Here is a 23,805-nt window from a genome sequence, read left to right on the forward strand (position 1 = left end):
GTTCCTCTCAGCCCCAAGGATGTTGCTACTCACAATTACATTTAGATTACCTGTTGGTGTGCAGCTCCTTTTTGCAACAATGAGAAAGTTCTTAGACAGCTTTTGTTTTGGCGTGAATGGTATTCATCCCACTCCAGAGCACAGAGGATAGTTTTCGGCACCTACTTACAATTTTGGTTTTTGCTTTGATCGCTGATCATCTGTTGCTTAGACACTGACTGCTCAAAATATTGAAAATATATTTTAAAAGAACCTTACCAGAGTTATTTCAAACCCAGTGTGTTTTGAATACAAAGAGAAAAGTAGAAACCCTGAAAACTGAAAATATAAATTATTGATTTATTTATACTTCATAGTGTTTTTTGTAAGCCAACCAAGGTAGGATATCTGTAGAAGGTCATCTCAAATACTGAGTCCATCCAATTAATGTATTTATTTCACTGCTTTTATTTTCTTCTCTAATGTTAAAATCAGCTACATTAAAGGAATTTTAAAGCCTATAAGTGTGTGAATATTTGTGAATATTTTACTAGCTATTGTTTTCCCACACACATGATTTTGATAAATAAGTACGCTTTCTAAACATTAAAATGCTGCTATTTTAACAATTAAATCTATCTGCAGTAAATTAAATGCATCTACTTTTAATGTCTCAGTAAGGAATAATAATTATTATGAAGTTAATTACAATGGCTAATTTTTTTTTTGGTTTTTTTTTAAGAATGCGGAGGAGTACACAGATCTGCCTGTGAGACACAATGAAGATCAGATGAACAGTGAACTGGCAAAGCATCTTCCAGTTGAAGTCAATCCCCATTCATTTGACAGTTCACACACAAAAACACACCTCCTGCTGCAAGCCCACTTCAGTCGTGCCACGCTGCCTTGTCCAGATTATGCAACTGATACAAAGACAGTGCTGGACCAAGCAATTAGAATATGTCAGGTATAGTAAGGCATTTCAATATTTAATTCTTGTTGGGTTACTATTTATTGTTAATGTGTTATAATATTTTGAATATAGAAAAATTTGAAGATTTCTCTCAGTCTTGTGGAGAAATGGTACCACATGGTATGGTACCACTTTGATAGGGAGGAACTAGATGCCCACTTTACAGAACTGGCGTTAAACAAACTCATGGTAAAAGACTGTGGTACTCTGGTTAGAGGCATCTGTTGCCATAGGGCTCGCCTCTTCTTTCATATGCAACAGCTTTCTATCTCTGTATCATGGAATGTTGTACATAAGTCATTCCTGCATGGGTGTGCTCCCTGCAGATTGTTGTGCTGACCCCAGAGAACCTGTTTCCCATGGGTACTTTTATTTTTATAGCACCCAAAAGTGCTGTAGTCACTGCCAAGCATAAATAAAACAAGTTTTGAAATGTGATTTGGGACAAGAATACAGGGGGTTTCTCTAGCTTGTGAAAAGATAATGTCTTCTATTTCCCAATTATCATAGAGTCAAAGAGCACACTTTTAAACACAGATTTTAATCTTAATCTGGAGGCTTGTGACTTTTACAGTTGTACTGCAGTGGCAACCCACAGAAACTAAACTGACCATTGAGACTACTGGTAACAAGCGATCACATGCACAGCTGAATGCCTCAAAAGAATTTTAAAACAGCAATTTGGTTAGGAATAGAGTGCTGCCATATCTGAAGAACAACCACAGTTACCGCAGGAAGGGTGAGCTCTAGTTGATGCAAAGAACAGCCCCCTGTCTGATTCTGCCAGAAAGGAATATTCACTTTAACAGAACTGGACAAGGATTTATTCAAAGGTTCTTGAAGTTCAGGTAGCCTTCAACAAAGTATTCTTTTTATCTTCCTCAGTTCCATATCTGTTAAATAGGGACAGTAATTCTTTCTTCCAATAGTTTTGTTTGCTCAGATTTTAATAACCTCCGTGGTCTGCATGTCTACTGTCAGAATGAGGCTTTGAACTTGTTTGAAGCCTGTTGGCAGTATGGTAACTGCAAGCATCATTGTGTCAAGCCTACCAGTTTGTAAAACCACACTATGAGAAATTATTGATCAATGTTCTAGATGGACAAAATACCATGGGCAATTCAGTGTCCAGTGATTTGAGTGGGTCCCAGCCTTACACCAGTAAAACCTGCAAGCTTGTAGTACTAATATCAAACAACACGAAACTAAAATTAAGAAAAAGCAAGTAAGAAGCAAATAACACCACAGATGCCATTGCTATGCAGTCTTAAACTTGGCAACCAGCAGTGCTTGAATGCAAGTCTACTCCACATATTTCAAATCAATAAAATCATGATACTGAAAGCTTCAATGTAAGAACAGTTATTATTCATAATACTCAGTTATTAACAGAGAACAATGTCACTTGCTCAGGTAAGAAATTCACCTTTGTTTCAAGAAATCACATACTTAAAAGTTCATTTAGATGTTTGTGGAATTAGCGTTTGGGGGTTAATTACATATTTGGAAAAAAAATGTAAATTATCTTTTCAATAATTATTTTGCTTAATATTTATCCTGCTATGCTAAGAAATGGTTTTTTTAATCCTGTTACTGCATAATAGGTGTTTCAGAAACAATAACCACTCAGAAGAAAGAAAAAAACCTAAAATATTCAACAGTTCCTTTAAACTGAAATAGAGTTCAGAAGACTAGCATTCTATACTGTGCACTCCTGCCTTCAGTTAACTACTACATAATGTTACGTATATAGTCATCTTAAAAAAACAAAAATAAAGTTCCTCCATTCAAAAAAAAAAAAAAAAAGAAAAAACATGCAAGCATTTTTGTATTTTGGAGTTGGCGCATGGTTTACATCTCTTGGGAGAATATTTGTTCCATCTTATTAGTCACGCTTTCCAAACGGAGGTTAAAGTTCCCAGAATCTAAGCAATAGACAGGGTTACACTTTCAATACTGGTTGTTACCTTCTTCCTTAGCACTGACCTGCTGATGAACTCTGGGTCAATAGAGGTGGAAAAAAAGATGTTAGTTGTGAGAAAAGGAACTGAACCATAGAAAGATCCATTGATAAACATCTTCAGTGGGTGATGTTCTCTGCGTGTGTGAACATGAGCTCGTGCACCACCGAAATTCAAATTCAGCAGTGAGACAGGAATTGGGTTTTGAGTTATGTTGCACTTTAGTTTATTTACTTACAAAGTACTTTAGCTGTTAAGGTTGTATAGCTAACATTCAAACTGTGACCTGAACATAAACTGTTATTTTTGCTGGTGGGTACATGAATGACAGATTTCCCATATCAGCGCTGCTTTTCTGTTGCAAGAAAGCAAGATCTTTCAAAGAGCTTTCACAAGTGGCAGTTTCTCAGTACATACAGCAGGCCTCCATCCCAGGTCCCTGCAGAGCAGATTTGCCATCCCTAGCCACAATACGTAAGCAAACCTCTTTCCATTGCAGGCTAACTTCTCCATTCTTCTGTGCTGTCTTTTACCTGAATCAGCCTTCTCTCCCATGGTTGTGTCCTCCCACCCGTTCCTCCAGCATTCTCTGGGCCTCTTTGATCACTACTGGCCTTAAGCTGAGTAGTGTTAATGGTCAGTCAGAAAACTATGTTAACAGCATCAGATCAATAAATGTATCTGATGGATTTCTGATATGATTCCACTTTCTTCTAATAAAAAAAAAAAAATATGCAATCATTCTTAAATTAAGTTTCTTGAGATGTCTTAGAAGTTTTGGGGTTTTGTTAGAATTCTGTTCATCTGTACTCATGACAAAAGAGAGAAGTCAGGAGCATTTAACAGAATTTGAGGAGTCATGGTGCTGGCTCAATAAAGGAATGTAATTGTTAACATCGAAAATGGAAGAAATATGTTCTGTTACAGTTTTCCTATAGTTAGAATTTGTTAGGTACAGATGGAGTTCATTATAGCAAGATAAAATTTAGTATCTATTTACCCAGTATGAAATACAGAATTCTTTCCCTTTTACTGCAGGAATATGGAGAATAGCAGTATGTAACCTTCTGGAAGGTGAATGCCTATCTGCTCCCACACCCAACTCTGTAATGAATGGCCACTGAGGCATTGACTAGACTGAAGGAATGTCCCTGATCTTCATTGAAAAGCTCAAGTCAAAAACTAACAAGTTTGTTATCAGTGACAGGCTCTCGTAGATAAGGCGCAAAAGGTTCCCATGGCTCAGAAAATCTGCCATGACTTCTTCCTATGTGATCTTGGGCAAGTCATTTATTTTTTATTTGCCTCTGTTACCTTTAATACAATTACAGCAGACTGCATATTCTCTTCAAGCCAACCTCTCTATGCATTATTTTTACTAAGAAAAGATAGAGGTGTCAGTAAGACAGTGATGAGCACTCCAGTAGCTGCTCAAAATCAAACACTCCTCCACTTCTTGCAGAAGAACATCAAAGAAGAAAAATTCTAATGAAATGATTTGTCTAATATTTTTATAGAATATAATTATTATTGTAAAGACAATACCCCCCCTTTTTTCCTATCTCTGACTTAAGAATATGTGAAATGGACTAAATCTAATCTCCTTTTTACTTCTTTTGTCAAGCCTTATATTCTGAGACTGTGTATTCAGCGATCAGTTCTTACTCTGCTGTTCGAAGACTATCGCCTATATTTGCATTAATTGAAATGGATAATTGAGGCAGTAATACCGTCAGTCTCAGATTCATCAGGGCAGTCTCTTCTAGGAAATAATGTGATGGTTGCTGGCTTTGCATTGGGATTGGCCACAAGCCTCCACTTGTAGTATAATCGTTGCTAAAATATTTTAATATTGCCAGGAGCAGAACTGCCAGGGAGCTCAGCCTTAACCTTTGAGAAGTGTTTACCTATGGATGTGTTAAACGCATCTCAGCAGGGTACCTGTGCACTGAGAAGATGGACATGAAGTCAGATCCCAAACTGCAGAGTAAAGACTAGTTTGCACAGGAAACATGCACGTCCCTGAAACGAGGACCTTGTAACACTGTCACTGATGGCTTGACTTTCCCCATCATATTACTCCTCCAGAGAACCTAATTTTGACAGGAAATAAAAAACTCTTTGGGTTAAGCGTTGCATTTCCTTAGCTGGACGATGATGTGCATAACACCACGTTACCCATTCTAAAATAGTTAAAGCGAGTTGTTTCTGGTCATTTAAATTGCAGCTTTTGCTACAGTTCTGCTTATGAGAATCATCTTTATGGTACATGTTCAGGGTCATCAAATATTGCACAAAAAATATGCTGCCCAATTCAGCTGTCTTTTGAGAGCTAGCTTACATACTAAATGCTTACTCTCCTAAACTGCAGACTGTTCTGGCTGATGGTGGGAGCTGTACTTTCCAGCCATATTGGCACAGCTGCAAACAGCAGAGGTGCCCGAGCTGCAGTTCCTGGACTAAAAGAATGAGAATGTCCCTCACTTCTGGACTTCTCATCCTCCCCAAACCTCCTCAGTTCATAACAGCCCCTAAAACTATTGCCTTGGGGAGCTGTATCCCTTGGATCATTTGTTTTCCTGCCTATGAGGAAACGGAGAAGTTCTTGAAGATCCTAAGTGTGTTTTGAGCTCCTACGTTGCCTGTTGTTTGGGCAGGTGTGCCGATTACTTGCTGCAAGGTGGTGGGAGTTACAGCAATGGCCTATTTTACAGTTGTGTATGTAAGAGTTGTCCAGAAGTGCCCAGGGAAAGAGATAATTGCTTTGTTTAACGGATGCATTGGCAACTGTAAATAAACAGGCAGCTTTACTGAAGGAAGGGAAGAGAATCAAATTAACTTGAGAATGCAGAGGATTATTCAGAAACAAGTGAAGAGCAGAGGCCACCTCTCTTTAGCTACTACACGTATTCTTTGCCTATGCGGTGATATTCCAGTGATAGCACCATGTTTGCAATTTTACTTAAATACAGGCTGCTTTCATGGTTGGATGGCTATTATTCCACATTAGGAGGGTGGAAATAATAGAATAATGAAAAAACTTGTAGCACGTATACCGGACAGGAATGCTTATTTATAGATACTAAGCAGCAATGGATAGCTTTGTAGTGAAAATACCTGGGCATAGGCAATGTTGAGGTGCAATTAGAATCATAGAATGGTTTGGGTTAGAAGGGACCTTGAAGATCATCGAGTTCCAACCCCCTGCCTGGTTGTGTTTCACAGGTGGGAGAAGGGAAGGTTACCTTTGTGGCAGTGGTATTGGGGTTTTTGCTTGCTATGGCTAATTGGTGAACTGGTGTATGGAAGCATCTTGGTGACAGTTTAATGATCATTTGGTGCTGCTTATATATATAATCCCTCCCCCACCCATGACAAACCTTTTCCCAGTTGGGGCTGGAGGAAATGAGTAATGCTTAACCCATTTGTGTGATCAATTCACTTAAGCAGCTACTGTGAAATGTTAATCACAACTTTAATTTGTACTGCATTAGCATTTTGATTAACTTGTAGGCTTGCTAGCACACTTGAAGCACTTTTACTCATAGTTACAGCTCGGAAATGACTTTTTGATTAATTAAGTTTGTTAGACAGCAGCTGAGCTTCCTGAATGCTAACCTTATGGGGCTAAAAGTTCAGGAGAAAGTTACTGGGAATAACTGTTGCTGTTGAAAAGGATTCTTGTGAATGCACTCAAAATTTTTAATTATTGACAAAATATTATGTTACTACTTTGAAATTGACTTTAAACTCTAAAGAGAGCAGATTTATTATGAGAAAGATGCTGTATATTTTTTGTGAGTTTGGTAGGTTTGTGTAAGATTTGGAAGAAAGACATTGTATATGTTTAGGAAACTGGGATCTCTTGCCAAGAGATTTTTCTCAAAAACATTTTATTGTATTTACAGTTCACTAGCATAGTAGAGACTATAAATGTATTAATTACTAATTTGAAAATAAATTGGATATTGGGACTCAACAAGTTCAGAACGTGTTGGGTTATGCCCTACCAAGTTTATACTGCTGGTATCACAGTCCATAGCTGCTTTTACCTCTGTAATACTATCCAAACAAAAGTCAGTGAGAACCCAAGGGTTGCAGTCCACTAAATGTAGACAGTAAGTGATTTGTCCTTTCCCTGATTCTGATTCTACTAATAATGTTACTATGGAGGCTAAAGGATGAGTACAGGGATAGGAATCTTACAAAGCAGCTAGGAAGGTCGTAATTTGCATACATCAGTGAGACCTTTATGATGATGGGAGAACGAAGAATTAGTCCCTCGTAGGGGGTAGCAGGGCATATGGAAGAGGGAGCTGAATATACTTGTAAAAAAAGTGAAGGGAAGGGGGATGCAGAGACCAGTATAAAAGGAGTGCCTTCTGAATAGGATTAATTACATCTTATTCACTATATCTCTGATAAAATACAAGGAGGGGGGTGGCCTGTAGGCTGAAACTATACAGCTATATGAGTCTGATTTAATTGATCTAAAATAACTCCTCCCCCTCCTCAAATTAATACATTTCTGAAAAGTAATCTTGGACTAGATCTCTGAAGTGCAAAGGTTCTGTAGATAGATACCTGTTTTGCCAATATATAATATACAAGAGGTAGTGACCTCAAAACCCTCTGTAAGACTTCTTCAAATAAATTCCAACTTTTCAAGTCAGTTTTTGTTTCTGGGGTATATAATTGAAGCATCGTAATCATGATTTATATAAAAACATGAAACTTATAGTACATGGCATGCTTTAACATCTGGAAAAATATTTTACTTGTATTAGTGTGATCTCAAGTCACATGTGGATCATAATATAATATTACATATTGGAAGGCTTCCTACATTTGAAGCATGTGCAAAAAAGATTTATTATTATTCTGAATTCATAGTTTTCAGGAAAATGGGTAAAATGCATACCCTTCTGCATATTATTATCTATAAATATTTGTCATATAAACTCTGTAGTCCTAAACAGCTGTAATTAGGCATCATTCTAATGATTTTACTAGATCTGTGGATTTAAACTCGTATTTCTAACTGAAGTCTAGTCCTAGACAGCAGAACTTATATTAGCATGCAGCAAAGACAGAGTAGGGTATTTTGATTATTTGATATTGGAATACTAAACACAATAAATTCAAGTAACTCTGCTTTCTGATGTAACTGTGCAATAACAGTTTAAAGTATTTTAGTCTTAAACAGTTTCTTTCTTTTGAATTATTGTTTCCTTCCTCAAAGCGTCACTGCAGAATAAGACTCATATTTGTTTGGCTAAGAACGTGTTGGATTTACTTTACATAAACTTTCAAGTTGAAGGCGAACGTCATTCTGCCTAGAGGGCTGTATACATTAGTGTACCAACCTTCAATTTCCTGAATGAAGGCACTCACGAAAGTGTCATAGTCTGTGAAGCACTAATAAAAAAATAAATAATCTTTTAAGAGTGGAGAAAATTGAGCCATGTAGCTCACCATGAGTACTCCTGAAGTTTCAGCCCACACCCCCCAAGTCATTAGCACCAGCGGCGTCGCTGTAGGCAGCTGAGTAATCACAGATGTAATTCTCAGCCACAATGGAACTTCTTACATTACCTTAGTCTCCTTAGCTAGCCTCTGTATCCAGAGCAGTTATCATTGTTCATTTAGCTTCCTTAAATATACTCTAGCCACAAAATATTGACATTTATATTTACAATGTTTGCAATTACATTTAGATTTACAGTACTTAAGTAGAAATACTTAGTATATTCAGAGTTATATGACAGGTAACTTCAAACAGAAGAAGAAATTATTCCAAGCAGTATGTAGTCCCTGTTAATAAGATGCAAGCTGCAAGATTCATTTTTAGCACTTCAATAACTTATCTTAAAGGAAAAACCTATTTAAGTCATTTGAGTAGATCAGAAATTCTTCTACTTGTACAGTCTCTGTTCCCCTGCCACCTACCCAGTCGTACAAGAGTGATCCAGAATATCTGGCTTTCAAATGAAGGATGTGAAAGTAATACCAAAGAGAGTGTTAAAACTTCGCAAAAAGTTTCTAAAATAAAACATACTTCAGTTGCCAGGCAAATCTCCTAAATGGGTGGGAGGTAAGTGGGGTGAGTATGTTCATTATGGACCGATTTTGTATCTGTTATTTTGAACACGTATTCAGAGTGCTTAAAACACCAGAGAAAAGCAATGTTTTGCTATCAGTGTGTTTGGCTATCAGTGAGTGTGCCACACACTCACTTCTCCCATATGGTGCCTCCATCTTTGGTTCCCCTCAAGGCAGAGAATTATAAACCATAATTTAAATTCCAACCATGGGTAGTAGCTTTGGCTAAGAAGAAACGGACTGTAAAATCTCAGCTTCATGTTAGACCAGAAAGGTGCAGTTTCATCAGTTTAAATAATTCAGTACTTCAGGATAACCACCCACTGTTCCTGAAAATAAGATGATGGAAACCTGATAATAGATATTCAAGGTTTCGTATTAATACACTCCTGGAATGAAGAGAGAAATAGCAAGATTTTGATCCAAACGTTTTGACATTCAATTCTGAATATCATCAAAATGGAAATTTTTGCCATACCTGACAGGTACACCTACATCAATCAGCAATGAGCATCAGCATCTTTGTCCTGCCCCTGCCATGGTTTATAGCTTGTTGCTTCCCATGTTGGTACAAGCCAAGCTATTTTTGATAATGACAGACAAAATGTTAAAGGATGTGTCAATAATTGCTATTATTACTTTGTGGTTATCCAAGTATAACACTTGAAAGGCTTAAAAGCTAATGCCAGATTCTTTCATTAAAATCCATCTCAGTCCAGGCCTCTGCTTTTATTCCCCTAAAGCACAGGAAGAGGCCCAAATAAGATAATGGTAAACATATTTTTCACTATAACAAGCAATATTTCCCCTGACTCCATTTATTTACTCCATCTTTTCTACTTTAGGTTAAAAAGTGGTGGGCTTAGGGCTTTTTTTTTTAACTTGTTGGTTTACAAAACAATATTTGTATGTTTTTTCTGTAAGTAAAAGCATCTTTATAGTTTGGTTGTTTCACTTCTTGCACTCCCTGTATGCTTCTTTTGATTTTTCTCTCTATATGAAATTATCCTGTGTTGGCATGAAATTCTGAGGCTAGAAAGGCAGACAACCAATTTATGCCATTTCTCAGTTTAGAATAATATTCTTAATCTGTTCCAATCTTATCACCTATAAGATATTTAGAAATTAATTACTACTTTGCCAACTAAGAGTTGAAGTTAAGAAGCCACAAATTTCTAGAAAATTATGCTGGTTTGTAGTTAAAAACAACAATAACAAACCAAACAAGCAGTAATTGGAGAAACTAGACAGACTAAATGTTATTCACCAGATAACAAATATTAAATACTAATATTTTTCCTTTTGTCTCTTCTATTATTTTCTTTATTTAGTTCCTACATTTTATATAGCTAATTTGGAGATAGGAGAATGACTAAATTTGTGGAGAATGACTAAATTTGTTACCTTGAGTATTTATATACAGGAATTTCAGGAACCATGTAAGTATCAAGCATCCGTGTGTTTTACACTTAGCAGAGAATGAAACGTATGCAGGTTTCCAAGGCAGCAGATGAAACAAGCCAACGTTACCATTGTTCTGACTTTTTCACAATGTCACTGTCTTGGATTTCACATCCAGATAGAGATGCTGTGAATAAATTCTATGGGTGAAGAAGCAGAAAATAAGGAGGAAAAGAGGATTTGCCATGTGGATTCATTATAACAATGTGGAACACAGAGTCTCATACACACAGGCTTTCCGTACTCCCTACGGGATATCTATCTGTGGGCCTCTATCAATTTCTAGGAGATTTTCTAGGTTGAAAGGATCCTCCAGTTAATTTCAGTGTGTAGCTTGGTTTAGATTTATCTTTCTCTTACGTCTTCTCTCTTCCTTTTCCCCTTTTCAAACCTCAGTTAAAAGGGATGGGGGTAGGGGAATAATTGAAAAAAAAAAAAAAAAAGAAACAAACAATTAAAACAGTGTTATGCATGTATCCTCAGAAGCATTTTATGAAAATACCACTGCTTCGTGATGACTGAAAATACAACTTACTGTATTCCTCTTGCTGCTCGTGGAAAAGACAGGATATCTGTGCACCCATTATTCTTCACATACATACAGCAGCCTTGTCATTGAGGAACATGATGTTTCAGGTGATGTCAGAATAGCAGAAAGGAGAGAACAAGAATCAGGCAGTGGAGAATAGGAGTGAGATACCGTACTGTCTGAGCAACACGCTCAGGGACACGGACTGTACCATATGTGGAGGCCTCAATATATTTTAAAATATGGAAGTGGGTAAAGAGCGACTCACCCTGTAAGTTTAAAAGACGGACTTCACTCTGATACATGCTGAGAACAATTCCCTTTATCTGACTAAAAATCATGTGAACCAACACGTAAATCAACAGGCCATGAAGCTGCTCCTTTCAAATGTGACTTCTAATGTAATTTTATTTTTTGTTGGGTAAAAAGAATCATACCTGGAAATCGCCCTGGCAAGCCAAGTGAAAAGAGAGAAAAACATTAATGTTGTGCTGTGAGGTACTATTTCTAGGGTCACTAGGGATGTTATTAGGGTGTTTCAGGGTGATATGGCTCTTTCTTCAAAAAAGACGAGTTAAATGTTAGATCTAGATCTTTATTAGTTGAAAGGCACTTTATTCACAATTCATGAGAAATGAGACAACATTTGTGCAATACGGAGTAACACTTCAAATATTTTTCGAAGTGTCACTGATCTTATCACCCCGATCTGGAATAAAACCTGTTGAAATTGCATTGTAAACTGCTAAAATAAACTGTGTGACTGGCCAGGACTGAAACTTACTTGTGTCTTTAAACTCAGTATTTCTCCAGAATCAGTGTTATTTAATTGAAATAGCTCTGCGTGTGTAAACAAATCCTTTGTTTAAAGAAGATTTCACTGTTTAGTTTGCCGTAAGTAAATGCCGCCTTTTGTTTGTCTGTAAAACATTTGATTAAATGTAAAGACTTACATAGACAGCTTCTCATTACGCTGGTGGCTGGAAAATAAGTTAAAATGATGCAGGTATCTGCTGTCTAAGGAAGTATCAAACAATATCATTTGTCTTTAAAAGAAAAACCCATGGAAATATCTTAAGCCTAGTCCTAAAATTAAACTACAGCTCTCCTAATATCAAGTACCTGGTTGTTTAAAGAAGTGTTGAAACTGTTCAATATACCAGACTCTTTTCTTGCTTTCTTAAAAAACATTTTCTAGTATTTTAATCGAAGCCCAAATTTGCTACATGGCAAGCCACTTTTAAATACATGACTTTCTACAGAATTAGAGTATTGTAATATGAAGACCCACACTTTTTTGTGATTGTGATAGTATTAGATAACAAAATAAACAAGAAAACTAACAGCATCATTTTCTTCACCAGCTGAAATGCTTCTATCAATTGTAATAATTGTTTTAATGTACTCAGGGCAAGAAGTATATATTCAAATAGATGCATCTACTATTAAAAAAAATATATATGTTGAAACCAAAAGCTCATGTTTGATCCTTTCTCCTTTGGAAGAACTCTTAAATTCTCTTTCAGGCTAACCAAACAGAATTTAAGTCCAGTCAGGAAAAAAGCAAGCATAACAAATTTTTCATGTCAATAGGGCCACTCACAATACACAATCTGTAATGAATTTTGCAGACTCAGATCTTTATGCAAGTGATACTCATAGGATACTTTTTACTTGTATTGTCTAAAACATAGTAAGTAGAAACAGAACAGAAACTCACCAGACATGGAAGGCAGGATGGTTGCTAACACTTTAAAGTGTGATGTGTAGCTGGATGGGGTTTTTTTTTGTTTGCTCGGGTTTTTTATGTACTTTGGGAAAGCTTTTCAGCCTCAGGATAGAGATGCCAAAAGAGAGACAGCCAAGCATCCCTCATTCTCAAGACAATCAACTGTTCACAATGGAAAAGGTGAAATTTGTGTTATTTCTGACTGCTCTTACTCACCTTAGGCAAACTATTAGCTATTTTGTAATCTTTCTTCAAGCTTTCAAGTTAGGTGTCACTGTTGAACAAAACCTCAAAAATTCTCATTAAGCTAAATTTTAGGGTTTTTATCTAGCCCAATTCAAGACATTTTTTAAGTCCTCAGGTTAAAATGGGAATAATAACTGCTACTGGTAAGTGGCTTTACTATTAATTTTTGAACAAATGTAAATATGTTGTTATTGTCCTTAAATAGTTGGAGGATTTTTTAATAAATATGCAATTCTGGCGAAGTTCTTGTGTCAAAATATAAACTGATACTGCAGTTAGTTGTAACTTCTTCCATTACAGTAAACTTATTCCTTTCATTCTGACTTGGATTACGTAAAAAAGGAATAAAATGTAAGGAAAAGATCTCACCTTCTACTCTCATATGTGCATTTACATGGTGTAAATTACCTTTTCAAGGGTAAGAGATGATGATGATGATGATGATGATGCAGGATTTAGTCCGTCTTTTTTCAAGGTCAATTCAGAAGAGGTGCCTGCTGCCATCAGTAGAGGTTGAAGTAAATTCCTGTGTTGAAGGCCTAGAAATTTCTGCATGTTAAACAGTAAATAAATGCTTTTTACTTGTATCAAACAGACATGCAATTATACTTACATTCTCTTTTTTTTATATATGTCTCCTTTGATTAGGCAATGCTGGATGTTGCAGCGCATCATGGCTGGCTGGTGACTGCTCTGAATATAACCAGTCTGGTGCAGATGGTGGTTCAGGGTAGATGGATACATGACTCTTCCCTGCTTACTTTGCCCAATATAGAGCTACACCACCTTTACCTTTTTCGGTAGGTAATTCTTCTAAGCATTTGCAGGTTTGTAATTTCATTCCACCTCTGACTACTGATTGTGTTTGAATGTCATTGTTGTGCCCAAGAATGTTCATTAATGCACCAGAAGCAGAACTCATTCTTTCACAGTGATGCTTTCCCAAATAGAGTTTCTGTTTCTGTTTTCAATATTCATTGATTAATTAACACCCACTGATTATTTTGAGAACCATGATTCCAGACAAATTAACAAGAGATCACTGGAAGAGCTCCAAGTCCTAACAAATCTCACTCTGTATATTAATTATCTCTTTATTTTAATCCATTTTAAAAATACATTAGTATCCATCTTAATATCATAGATAATGCTAAGCTCTATAGATGCCTAGATGATGCAGTAATTAAAGCTACCCAAAAATAAATGACCAGCATTTAATAACAGAAACCAGTATCAAGTTTTACCACCGAAACAACTGAAAACACGTGTTTGCTTTCCCTCCCTGGGCATATGTTTTGCTGTCTGTATCAGCAAGTGGAGCCAAGGCAAAAGGAAGAGTGTGCATGGAGGTTACCACGGACCTATCGAGTGTCTTCCCGAACTAATGGCTGCCTGCGAAGGAAAAGAGAATGTTTTTGCTTCCATTGTGGAAAGTGAATTGCAGACAGCACACATTTCACAGGTACTACTTTCTATCCGTGGTCATTATCAATGTGATTGGAAGGGAAGAGTAGTTGGGAAAAGAAATACTCTCTTCACTTCCCTTCAGCAAATATGTCATGTTCTGTATAAAGTTCAACACGTTCATTGCTCTAATTTCAAGATCCTGCTAGCTTTACAGGGTTTCCTGTCTGCCTGTTTTCTTAATATAATTTTCACTTATTCCCTGCTAACCAGTAACAGAGTCTGGTTTATGGCTGATATTACCACATCTCTTTGCCCTAAAGATGCTTCTTTAGGTCATTCAATCTGCTGAGTGTTATCCACCTTTTCCTAGCCAGCTATGCACTAGGAATACATGCATTGCAAATGTCATCGTAGCTGGTTTCTGAAGTGGTCTGTCAAACACCATTTTTTTTTCTGACAATACCCTTAGTGAAAGATCCAGCACTCATTTTCTGTTTGAAACAGAAAAAGCAGATTAAATTTTCACACTTCACAGGAGGAAGAAAAAAAAATACTATCTCAAAATGTTGAGGCTGCTGGAGTCTTATTTTCAGTTTGGTTTTCAAGCCATTTCCAGCAAAGGGCAGCTATATTCCATAGTATTCATCACATGTTAAGCCTATTGATTTCAAATAAATGTACGAAAGATGAAAACTTCAAAAGCTATACTTCAAATATGGTTTATTTGAATATTTAAACGGACAGCAATATGTCCTGTGTTTGACTGTTCAGCTTCAGTTAAACCTTCCACTGGTATGCAAACAAGAAGAAAAGTACTTAAATGTCTATTACAGACATCTGCATTTGTAACTAAATTAACATCAAAATTCTGAATTAAGAAAATGTATTGACATCAAAACAAGGCTTCCTTTAACAACAGATTTCTAACGTAATACACATTGATTTCAGTCCAACTTTCAGATGCGATAAAAAATTAGAACATTGTTGTAATTAGTTCAGGGAGAACTCAGAAGTAAACTTACTTAATTTATTTGCATAAATTGCCATTCTGTTATCTTTAAAAGCAAATGCAAATTGGCTCTGTCTGATATGATGATGGTTATTTGGCTCAAAAGTGCTTCAATTTGCGTAGCAATCTGGTGTCGTCTCTGCAGTGAGGCGATCCCAGGTAACATACAAATCCTGAATTATTCCAGAAATTAGTATGTTTAAAGCATCAATTTAAGTGCTAATTGCAGTAGTAATGAGAAAAAGCAGTACTACTGTGAGATTTGCATCTACTGTCCCATCAGTATGCCTGGAACGGCTGCTGACTGGCAGAGGATTTGGCTGCTAATTAAATAATTGTATGCATGGCAGTGTTCTCGTCTGATTCAATAGATGAAGATTAATCCTCAGATAAATATGTTTGGCTGGTATTGAAATGTCTTAGCAGTTTCTTCAAAAATAGCTTGTGTGTATGTGGTGTGTACGTTCACACTGTGAGTGACTCTATGCCTCTATATGCCTATGTTTGTAAATATAATGCATATAAGAGGGAAAAACATAATGCCTTAGCATCATAGAAGGAGAAAGTTTCACTTCTGTGAGTTGGGAATGGCCGTATTGGATATAGCAAAGCTACGACTGTATTATGCAGGTCACTGCAAATGTGAAACATTTATACCGATATTTTATATTCTTTATGGCATTTTTTTTTTCAGAAAAAAATATGGTAATGCCTTGTAGAGAATTAAAATTCATATTGAGACGGCCTGTTGAGTGCCTTCATATGTAAAGTCCTTCGATGCACACTTAGACAGGGGCCAACCAAGAGAAAAATTCTTCAATAAATAATGCATCCGTATGATATACTTTCTATAATGAAAGAATGTAAGATTACAGAGTTTAAGCCTAGCATTCTGGCACCAGACCTGAACAAAGTCAAATAAAGTGGTAAGTACACCACTAAATTGCCCAAAATCATTATTTTCCTAACAAACCTTTTACTTCTCACTCACAGTATACTGAACCTATATCTTAAACCTGTTACTAGCATGAAACTGGTAGAAATAGCTCTTGAGCTTTACGCGAATTTGAGGCTGACAGGAAAAGGAAGAAATTTCACATTTGGAAAGAAGAAAACGTCTTTTAAGCAGATTGGTAATTAATTTTTAAATAGCAGCTCTTGAAGCTGCTCATGGATTTGGAATATTAGGCTAGGTCCTGAGGAGACGGATTATTGGCAAAAATGCTAATGATGTTATCAAAGGTTCATGAAGAATTTCTCATGTGATTATGATTTGAATCTATGGGTTTGGTAGGTAAATATGTGAATAGTATATATGTACATGCACACATTAGACATGTTCATATATTTAAAAGGAGATAATATGTGCTTGTGTCATCCTGTACAGCAAAAAAAAACAGTAAAATTGTCAAGAAATACCTAAGTGATGTGGAAGCCTGAGTTTAATTTTTAAAAAGTTACTTATAATCCTAAGCCTCATTGAAAGTCCATGGGGCTTTAAAAGCTGACAGTCTAAATTCAAAAACTATTTAGACTGTAACTGTGATCTTTGGCCTAAGCTCCCTGTTTGTTTCAGTGATTCATTCTGAATCATATTTATTTAACAAATCTTTTTCAGTTTCTAAGTCACCTAGGTATTAGGCACCTTTTAAAATACTAAGCTCGTATTTATATTATTGAAAGAGAAAAAAGAAACCTCAAGATTGAAAAAAAATATTATCCCTGCTGTAGTATTAACTGCCTTTACTCTGGAAGTATCTGTGTTCCTATAATTTCTTTTTCATTTTCACCTGCTACTGCTTAACTTTTTTCTTCAGTAAGAAAAGCATTTCTTCATTTTCTCCACGTTGCATGGATGATAAAAAGGCAGCCTGCTGTCCATGCCGTATCAAGCAGTACTAACTTTGCCTTTAGTTTTCAAATACTCAAGGCCTGGAGAATGACATATTACAATTACTTTCTTATCTAATTAGAAAGTTATTCAAAGTTACTTTGTTTTGTTTGCACTGTAAAAGCTACGTGAGGGCATGACAGCCTTTAACAAGTAGAATATGTTGGGGTTGTACGGTGTGAAACAGACCAAATCATAGTCTTCGACAGAGCAACAGGTAACACCACTGAAGGAGTTAATACGTTATGGTCTCTGCTGAAATTAAACGGTGTTCTAACATAATCGTAACAGGTCTTGTCCTTTGGGATAGTACACGTAAAAGTTTTCCAGGTAAATGATATCTAAAGTATAACCAAAGGGGAGATCACCAGGTTGGTATATATTAGGGTGCCTCTACAGAACACAGCGGAAGAACGCTGCTTTGGTGCACAGAGAGTCTCATGCAGTGGGTCGGTACAATTCCTACAGTAAGCTTCATCTTAAAAACTTTTACATTAAAAGGAAAATTATTTGCTAGTGAAGGTGTTACTACTACTCCAGTTGTCTCATCCAGTGTGATCTTCTGGAGGTGATTTTAGCGGTGTCTTATGTGTTAACTGTAGCTAAATCCTGGCAACAACTAATTAATTAAGAATGTCTCCGGTGTTTTGTCTCCTTCTTCAAGGTGCTGCCTTTTTTTCCCCCTTTTCCCTTTCAGAGTTGGGACAGAGAGGGACATCTTTTCCCTTAACGTTCTAGCCGTTTATTTGCAGTTATAATTTTCCTGTCCTTTTGTAGCTAAGGCACTATTAAGAACATCAGTGCAGTTCATCGGTGTCCCCTGCTTTTGCACTGCAGCTCCTGAGCGCTCACAGCTGGCCCTCCCCACCTTCTCCATTGAGCAGGCACAGCTGTTCATGCAGCACACAGAAGAGGGAAGAGAGAGAGAGATTAGTTTTGGCCTAAATCAGTTTTCTCATTTAGTCCAGCCAGGCTCTGGCAATGCAGCCATTTTAATCCAACCTAAGTCTGCACCGCTGCCGAAATGGGCAGTCCTGCCCTCCCCGTGCCATTTTCACCTCCCCTGACCCAGCTCACCACACAGCTGCACAAACGCCGCGGCTCCTCGGGTGAGGAGGTGGGAACGAGCATCTGGGGGCAAGAGGAGGAGGGATTCTATCAGCCCTCTCGCTGACAGCCAAAATGGCCTGTCGCCAAGCGGCTACGTGAATGCTCGTGCTGGCAGGGGAGGAGGCTGGACCACGTCTTTCCATGGCGATGAAGGTTCATGCTTATTCAGAGTGCTCACAGGATTAGGGAATATGCTTCCGCAGTCAGCTTTAAGCTGATCTAAGTTCATGCTGTCACCAAAATGATTAGCAAGCTGATCCATCGAGCTGCACCATCACAGCACGGTAGTGCCAACCTGTCGAGGATGGAGGGGGGCACAGCGAGCTGGCAAGGAGGGTGTTGGAGAGAGGGACAGTACCACCTTTTCCTGCGGTGGTGCGATCTACAGTCTGCTTACCCTGGGTGCTGGATCCCTAAATATGTATTAACATATACCATTTTTGTCAGTATGAATCACGGCAGTGATGTCTCCAAAAAGCAAACTAAGCTTTTATTAGGGCTCTGTGACTTCCAGCACAGAAAAAGTAATCAGAGACACATCAAGCGCAATCCAAATGAAAATAGATTTTTTTGTTGAAACACAAGACGGTCAGACCAATACATTAAAAATAAATTACACTTTGATCTTTTTCCAGATAAGACATTTCTGTTCCATGCCAGTATTGCCCATGCGACTATGGCTACCTTCTTCGCTCCCACAAGTTCCCATTTTGACATCTGCTGACTCTTTACTGGGATCAGTAGTATTCTTGCTGCCTTCTCCTTCCCATCCTTTAGCTTTTCGTATGTGTTGTCTGAACACGTGGGTGAAGTGCTGATTCCTATTTGGTTTTGGTGGTGGAGGGGAAGGAGGGCAGGGCAGAAGGTGGTTCTTGGTTTTTTGTTTGTTTTTCTTCCAGTGCCAGCCTCAAATCTATTTCAGCCATCGTGAGGCCACAAATCACTGCCTCCATTCCACAGCCCATTTTTCCATTTCGTCTTCCCAACAAATTTCGTTGGCTGAACATGCAGATTTTCTTTTTACTAATGAAAGCCTGCATTACTCCCTTCCATTTTTGTCACAGCTTCTCAGAGCTGCTTTTCCTTGTCTGATGGAGACCAAAATGAGAGAGACATGGGGCTACATTTTCAGGATGCCTCTTTAAGGTTGAAGAGAGTGTCATGTCCAGCTACACAAATTCTATGCCTCTAACAACAAGTTCTCTGTACAAGGATGAGAGAAAGTTGAGGGCCTGTTGCAGTTCATAAGAAACCACAGAGACTTCAGATTCCTCAGGAGGACTGTAAGAAGGAGGGTTCATGAAGATCGAAGCAAGGAAACCTTAAAAAATAAAACCTAGGGATAACTTTGGATATGCAGTTGACTTTTGGTTAATTATCTGAACTGATCCTCTGAACTCTCTGAGGTTTGCCCATTGCTAATTATCACTGCAGTGACTTGTTCTTTATGGATTATGTTAAGGAAGTTTAATTTAAAACTTAATTATACTAGTTTTTAAGTGGCTTATAGGGAAAAAATAACTTTAATCGGGAGCGGAAAGGAATTTTTCCTATGTTCAGACATCAGTAATCTTAGTGAGGCATGTGTAACATGCTGAGGAGTTTCACTTTTTTTTTTATTTGCTTAGAAGAAAGTAGAGTGAGAGGTTAATGAAAAGTATTTTATGCTTATGATTGAGAGTTGTACGATTATATATGATATTCTAATACATAATAAAGTATGATTAATATAGAATAACTATGTATACTGCACATTGAAATGTTATTGTTACAATGACAATGCTCTGAGTTGTATAGATTGTCTTGTAATCCACAGGGATCTGCTTTTTCTACAGGCTTGGAATTTCTTGTGCCGTTTGCCCATTCTAAACGTCAGCCTGAGCATTAAGGGCTGCTGGGATGACCCAGTTCAGCCACAGACCGAAGTGCCTGTTCCTTCTTTGACAGCAGACACGCGAGACGACAAAAGATGGATCAAATTACATGCTGATCAAGAGTATGTGCTCCAAATAGATCTGCAGAGAACCCAGATGGGGCATCAGGTAGATGAATTTAGCATTTCCTTCCCAAGTGCACAAGTTTCCAATAATCCATTCGCGTTATCAATAATGCTTTATACAGCACAACAAGTTTGTTTATGGTTTAAGTGCTATGCAAATTAGACACGCTTTCAAGGCCTTTTCTGTGTTAGTAATGAAGCAAATGGTTTTCCAGGTTGCCGTAGGATAGTAAATGGACTCTTAAGGTAAAATCCTAGACCAATTTAAGTCAATGCAAAAAAAACCCTCAGATTTTACAAACCAGAAACTCATAAAATTCATATGCTTGGGTACTACAAGCAGTGGAAATAGAGATAATAACTTCACAGGCAGTACTTAAGTATGCACCAGCCCCAAACTCCTGCCACTCCTACTCTTGCATATCCTGCTTCCCCAAACCAGTTTATAAGCTTCCCTATTATATCCCCATGTACCTCCAAACTGCATACCAGACCCATACCTATAACCCATACCCATCGGAGTAGAAACCTGTATGTTTCTACTCATAACACAACCTCAGGCCTTTACTTTCAGTCCCACCCCTTTGCGCGATTAAAGCACATCCCATCTTCTCTTGGGATGGTCACCTCACTGGGCTCTCAGCAAGTCTCCATGTGCCAAGCCAGAAACACCAGCAGCTGCACAGGCCTCCAGCTGCCCTGCCCCTGGCAGCAGTAACTCACAGTGCCTGTTTGTCAGCTCCTAAAAAAGTGAAGACGGTGCCTCCTGCATTCAAATCAGGTGCTGCTGACACTGTAGCTATCACTTACTTATAGATGCATTTTTTCGTTATTTGCATACCATGAGTGGCATCTGGACCACCATGATTATAATTTTGCTAATGAATTTCTCTAGCATTTCAAACACTGGAACAGGTTGCCCAGAGGAGTTGTGGATGCCCCATCCCTGGAAGTGTTCAAGGCCAAGTTGGATGAGGCTTTGAGCAACCTGGTCTAGTTGAAGGTGTCCCTGCCTGTGGCAGGGGGGTTGGAACTAGATGATCTTTAAGGTCCCTTCCAACCCAAACCACTCTACGATTCTATTATTCTATGGTAATTACTAGCATTTTTGTTAAGATACCAAGAAGAGTTCAAGCTATAAGCAGAGAACAGTTTTAGATTTTAGTTCTGAGACTCTTAAGACAACTACAGTTTGATAAAAATAGTAACAGAGATACATATGTTCTGTTGTAAATCCTGAAGTTAACCTACATTAGTTAAAGAATTATATTTGAAAATTATTCTTCTTTCCCAAAAAACTTCTTGTCCTGAGTGCAGCAGGTTCACCATAGCTTCAAGGGGAGACTGTTTCAATTGTAGGAAGGAAAAAAGGTCAAAGCTCCTCCATAAGTCGCTCGATTTGCTGTGTCAGTTACTGACAGAGACTTTCCCTAACCAGAAGCCCCTGAAAAGAAGGGAGCAGAAGCATTTCATGCAGCGATCACTGTTTTATAAACCTCTCTTAGAATTTTATCCCTCTTTTGTAATAAACAGCTGGATCAAACTGTTTCTGAAGCTTCATTGCTATGATGGTGCTGCTTCTTCTGGATAAATCTTCAGTAAAACCCTTCCGTCTACAGAACACAAAACGAATGCTGATTGAGTGTGCGTCATTATATCTTCAGCTTCCAGCAGTAAAGTCGCTGTCTTAAAGAATCACTAAAATAATCTTTCCTTTTGCTATATCAACCTCAAACAAAGACTTCAAATGCTGTTTTTGTCTTTATATTAATCTTGAACAATATTGTTCAGCATTATTTAAAGACACAAGGTTTACAGTTAACCCTTCTGCAGAGAATAGCATTTGGAATACATTAGATGAAATTACAAAAAGGGAACAGTGTTTCCATTCAAGTTTTAATAGCTTACAAAATAAGTGGAATAGTATCTCCTTTTCTGGGTTTTTCTCTGTGGACTCTGATTATTTTTTTTTTTTTTTTTTTAATCTGGAAATAAGTAAAAAAAAAAAATTTAGTCTGGCTAAATTATCATCTTATGTAAAAATTCACAACAGCGTGTTTTTGTGGTGTTTTTCATTCAAGGAAGAGTGGCATGTTGGGTTTCTAGTTTTACTAAACTGTTTCTTTTCCCCAACAGGGAAAGCAAGACAGTAAAGCAGTGGCTCCTCGATTCCCCAAAGTTAAAGATGAAGGATGGTTTTTGATACTGGGAGAAGTCGATAAAAAAGAACTCATTGCCCTGAAGAGAACTGGATACATCAGAAATCGAAATACTGTTTCTGTTGCTTTTTATACTCCAGAAACTCCTGGAAAGTATGTAAAATTTAAAAACTAAGTTCTTTTAATGATTATCTTTTCCAGGTAGCCAAGACCTAATTTCCAATCTAATGATTCTGCTTTTTACATTCCAGGTGTATCTACACATTGTATCTCATGAGTGACAGTTACCTTGGCATGGACCAACAGTACGATATCTACCTGAACATTATAGCAGCTAATACTTCAGCACGAGTCACAACGGAGGTGTCGGACGCTGTGAGTCACCTGGCTCTGAAGTAAGGTGCTCTGAAAAGTCCATTCGAAAGAGCTGGTCTTGCAGCTAAGACATCTGGTCATTCTGGACATCCAAAAATGCATTTGCCTTAGTGGAACCAACTTCAAACCTCAAGACAACCAGGAAATCGAAAGCGACTACTGTATCGACTCTGGTAACGCAGAGTTAGCCACAGTGGCCTTACTCCTTTATCAAGATTTGTTTTTTCTTGTTTCATCCTTTTTTTTCTTTCAGAAGTCATATTGTTAATTGAATTTTGACACATCAAAATAAAAAGACTAAAAGGTATTGTACTTTGCGCAAATTTAGGGCAGTGTTCTGTAGCCTATGTATTAATGTAGTTTAAATAGTCAACTTTTTTAATTTATAGGGAAAAATACAACATTTGATCTAAGAACTGCTGAAAATATTGATGGATGTGTTATATTTCATGTTTAATAAAAATATGGCCGTAAGAATGTTTTGCATTGGATTTTTTAAGAGTAAAATGTGAGATGTACAGTAACAAAATCATCCTCCTGCACGTACTGCATTTTGAAGGTGATAATCTAAAGGAAAAAATTCACAAATTTGTATCAATTATATATGCAGTAAATCTGGTTATAAAAGCATGCTAAACAGTATGAAATATTGCAATTTATATAGGTCATACCTTTACAAGTATGTACATATATATATATACACACACACCATACATATATATTACATAATTACAATGTCTATAGTGTTTTTTCCTGAATTTTGAAGGACTAAGGCATATAAAATCAAGTGTCCTGTTCTAGGGTTCAGAGCTAAAGTGGGCAACTACATTCTGTAAATAAGGGAGAGTGAGGCTTCAAAAACAGGGTTTACAACA

The 23,805-nt window shown here is 37.4% G+C and overlaps 1 protein-coding gene across 1 annotated transcript in view; it reads left to right on the forward strand.

The window, feature by feature from the left end:
* The window catches only part of ASCC3 (activating signal cointegrator 1 complex subunit 3), a 280,986-nt gene extending 257,626 nt beyond the window's left edge, over window positions 1-23,360 (forward strand). The window contains exons 37-42 of the mRNA XM_086631271.1: window positions 722-946; window positions 13,629-13,780; window positions 14,292-14,442; window positions 20,233-20,439; window positions 22,533-22,708; window positions 22,807-23,360. Of these exons, the coding sequence (XP_086487397.1) occupies window positions 722-946; window positions 13,629-13,780; window positions 14,292-14,442; window positions 20,233-20,439; window positions 22,533-22,708; window positions 22,807-22,954 (1,059 nt within the window). The 3' untranslated portion in view covers window positions 22,955-23,360. The remainder of the gene's footprint in view (window positions 1-721; window positions 947-13,628; window positions 13,781-14,291; window positions 14,443-20,232; window positions 20,440-22,532; window positions 22,709-22,806) is intronic.
* Window positions 23,361-23,805: the final 445 nt, after the last annotated feature.

This window comes from Tauraco erythrolophus, chromosome 2, assembly GCF_009769465.1.
Source record: "Tauraco erythrolophus isolate bTauEry1 chromosome 2, bTauEry1.pri, whole genome shotgun sequence".
In the NCBI taxonomy this organism is placed as follows: domain Eukaryota; kingdom Metazoa; phylum Chordata; class Aves; order Musophagiformes; family Musophagidae; genus Tauraco; species Tauraco erythrolophus.